The sequence below is a fragment of the Ciona intestinalis genome, chromosome 5 (genome assembly GCF_000224145.3).
Source record: "Ciona intestinalis chromosome 5, KH, whole genome shotgun sequence".
Taxonomy (NCBI): domain Eukaryota; kingdom Metazoa; phylum Chordata; class Ascidiacea; order Phlebobranchia; family Cionidae; genus Ciona; species Ciona intestinalis.
In genome coordinates this window covers 4,064,397-4,068,393 of record NC_020170.2, presented here as the reverse complement: position 1 = coordinate 4,068,393, position 3,997 = coordinate 4,064,397, and the positions used below count along the sequence as shown (strand labels likewise).

The 3,997-nt window shown below is 36.9% G+C and overlaps 1 protein-coding gene across 2 annotated transcripts in view; it reads left to right on the top strand.

The window, feature by feature from the left end:
• Nucleotides 1-1,436: 1,436 nt before the first annotated feature.
• Nucleotides 1,437-3,997, top strand: part of LOC100177107 — a 6,906-nt gene continuing 4,345 nt past the window's right edge. The window contains exons 1-4 of one of the 2 annotated variants that reach the window (XM_002130843.4): nucleotides 1,437-1,604; nucleotides 2,042-2,246; nucleotides 2,800-2,954; nucleotides 3,251-3,420. In XM_002130843.4, coding sequence (XP_002130879.1) covers nucleotides 1,532-1,604; nucleotides 2,042-2,246; nucleotides 2,800-2,954; nucleotides 3,251-3,420 — 603 coding nt within the window. In that variant the 5' untranslated portion in view covers nucleotides 1,437-1,531. The remainder of the gene's footprint in view (nucleotides 1,605-2,041; nucleotides 2,247-2,799; nucleotides 2,955-3,250; nucleotides 3,421-3,997) is intronic. The other variant, XM_026834713.1, reaches the window with a different exon arrangement.

Below are 3,997 nucleotides of genomic sequence, written 5' to 3'. Positions count from 1 at the left end.
CAAATGGGAAAATATATTTATTATAACTGATTGATTTTCTCGAGAAGGAGTATACTGTTTATTTCATTCCTTTCCATCAAGGTTTTAACCGCGTAGCTCAGCGAACAGGTTTAGAGCATGATGGCTTGTAACTGATAAAAAGGGTGCGGGGAAAGATGAACATCGTTAGCAGGTATAGTATTACATATTTCCAAATTGTGTTTTTAACAATTCACAACCGCAATTGTTGATCGCCATTGTTGTTAAGAAAACGACGATGTAGTGTTTTTATCGTATCAACAAAATATGTAACAAAATAATCCCAGCCAAACGAAGCATTTCAAACTGTAAGAGATGGTCATTGTAGCCACAACAAGGAAACAGGCTAATCAGGACTAGAGTCGTGCGCTGCGTACGTGATCTCGCATTACACGCTTTTAATCTCTTTTTACTTTAGAAGAAGTGTTTTCCTAAACTTTAACGACAGTCGACTGCGTTTCTTTTATTTAATAAAATGTAAACGTATGATTACATTTACGGAAATCAAATGAAACAAAAAGCTACTGCATGCACCAATACACAACTTAATTTATAATAATATGGTAGGGTGGGGAAGATGAGAAATGTATTTTTCAAAATTGCTTTTCCCGTTCCAGACATGATTTTATATTCTCTTTTATTTGGTACAGCAAACATTGAATATTTACAGAACCATATCGCTCACGACTCTGAAGTGCTGTAAATTGTTTGAAGCACGATTAGAAAATATGAGTTATAAGTGCTAACGGTATCCCATCTTACACCTCTCTATTTTATACGTCGCATATTGCTCAACGATAAACATAATGCTTCATGCATATATCGTGACTATACGCATACTATAGATCTTTTAATAGCTGACTTACTGGAATAGAAACTGCAATGGTGCAGACTAAAACCATACCTTCACTGTGTATATGGTTTATGTTTTACAACAGGTGTCGATTTTTATTAATTAAACATGAAAAATTGGCCAAATATGTTTGGTTGTACAACCTGTTTGAACCGTTTGTATTATGACCTCTAATTGAACCAAATGCCAACATAGATTTCGTCGAATTTAAAAATACATAAATCTGCCTTGTAACTTTATAGGCACATATATGTAATGTGTTTTTATTAAATTAAGTTCTTTTTTAAACTTTTCGATCTTTTCCGTTTTGTGAGTGAATAAATACACTTTGTTTCGAACAGTATACTTTACTTTACATACTCAGTAAACATTTTTATCAGATTTTATTAGCTTAAGTAGTTACCCGCTTAAATTTCAAGCTTGTCTCGTGTCTTTAGAATTAACCAGTGCTATACAACAATATAATACGGCTCTTCAAGCGAAAAGGAAACAGTCTTATTTCCTGTTAGGCACACACGACTAAAGGATTATGTTCCATACGGGGCACTTCCCTTTGCAACGCAGATCAGCAGCTATAAAGTTTTACAACTCTTTGCAGAGGGAAATCTTCAACCTTAGCCGTAGGAACCCAAACTCAGTAAGCAAGAATACAGTTTAGAAATGAGTTGGGTTACAGTTTTAGTATTACTTGTGGCACTGTATGGGTGTGCAGTTTACGGTTATGAATACGAAGGTAAGACTTAACTTTTATAAAAAAAATAGGCTTTTATCTGACGGTGTTAATAGCTGTTAACTCGTCATACATATTGACGCTGCGTACAAGCCTATGGTATGGGCTTGGCAACCTGTTTTCTGACAGTATTACAAAATTGCAACGCATCGCTATACCCCTATATAGACTACTGAGCAGGTATAGCCTACTATTAGATTTGTATAGTAGAGTGGGGGGTATGGGACACCCTTTCATTCTGTTTTATCGCCCCATTTGGTAGTAAACAAAAAAAACTGCCAAAGAGTTTTACAAAAGGATATCCACAACTTCCATAGACCGTTTTGTTTAAAACAGGATCATTATATTTAGGTATTATATATCCTAAAAGTGACCGATCTCCCCCTACCCTACTATATAATGTCATCAGAAACAACAACTGATGTCATTTGCGTTACCAGGACGATTCGATTCTCTCAATCCTCCGCCTGGCCACCTTATGCCCCTGGGTTGGCACACACACCCAATACATGTAGAAACCCGACTACATGTCCCTTCACCTGAAGAGTTTTATACACGCTATACATCTAAAAGCGTCCCGGTTGTGTTTAAGGGAGCAGCTGTTACGTTCCCAGCGTTTCAGAAATGGACGGACGATTATTTAAGGTAGTTTTGAATTTACATCAAGCAAGGAGTATGTATTTGAATATAGATGTAAATTATTTATCATCGTGTGGCGGGGCAACCACAGTCGTTATAACACGGGTGTTATGTTTCATACAACTCGTGTTACCACGTATGTGACCATGTGTAATTATTTTGAGGTCATTTTTTTGTTAATGTATGTCTGCCAATCTGGACAATATATAGTTCACCACTGGATGTGAAAAGTATACAACACTTAAAGATATATTAATATGGGAGTACACATACTCTTACGTGCTTAGTCTACAACGATAGGTAATGGACAATGGTGTTATACAGGATATTACTAAAGCGTTGATTAGAAATATAAGATACACAGTCTGGCGATCAATGTCGAACCCATAGCACCCACTTGTGGTTGGTATATTCGTAGTTCGCGTAAAAATACGTCACAGTGTCACGCTAGCGGACCTGACATTTAAGCCAGAAAGGACAATTACTCAACACCACGCAAACATGGTTTAGGGAACCACTGGTTTAAATAAAAAAAGTATGTAACTGCTAAAAAATACAGAAAATATGGAGATTGGAAAGTGGTCGTTGAAGACGGGAAAAAGGAAGACATGAGTCGACCTACATACCAGATGTCGTTAAACACTTGGCTGAACGGATATATTGGAAACGACACATATCTTGTACAAGATATCGTACCTCCTAACCCTATGACAAGTACGTCTAACTTATACATTAGAACTTTCTACCGGGTGTTAGGTACATAATGTAAGGGGTAAGATGGGACACCTTTAGCACATAGTCTCTAAATATCCTGATTGTGTTTTAAACAATTAACAACCGTCTATTATTCCATGGTCATGAAGCTACAGTTTCATGACCATAGAGTATTTTTTTGAATGTTCTTGGTTTACTACATAACGGAGAAAATAAAGTGAAAAGGCGTTCCACCCCCACCCTATGTATGTACAACATCATCATAATAATATTAATCTCTCAATTCTTATAAACAGAGGAAATACCGATACCTAGATGTCTGCAATGCGGAGGTTTTCAAAACAGTATAGAGACAGCTATCATGTGGTTCTCATCCGGTGGTACAAAGTCAAGATTTCACCCTGAGCAAGTCGATAACTTTGAATGCATGTTTTCAGGGTGGAAGGAATATATTCTAATCGACAAGGTGGGGTTATGTACGGCTAGTGTATTATTAGTGATATAGTCTAGAAATGGATATCGCATACATATTTGAATACAGTTCTGTGGGGTACGATGGGACACTTTTAGCACTATAGGGGAGACCGGGGATACTTCGGACGCGGGGATACTTCGGACCATGTACATGACGTCACAATAGAGCATTGTGATATCATTATTAACAAATCTTATTGTTTCCATTACAAAGCAGCATAATGTTTGGGGGCATGCACAGTTCAACCGATTGGTTAAAATAAAAAAAGTTAGTTTAACAGAAATGTCTACTTTTTAAGTTTTTGGTTGTAAGGGTATAGTTTGGTTACTGATAGCCGAAATTAATTCTTTTGCGGTGGAAGTCGTAGTTTAGAAGCAACACTTCAATAAGCAAACGTAGATTTTGAGCAGGAGGTAAACAGGCGGCTATGTTTTTGCTTTTTTTATGTCACCATGTGTCTGGGGATACGTCGGACAACATGCCCGGGTTGGTAAGGTGTATTATGTTGTATGCTCACAATAGTTTTAGATCATAAAAAATAGTAAGAACGTTTAAAAGAAAGACGACA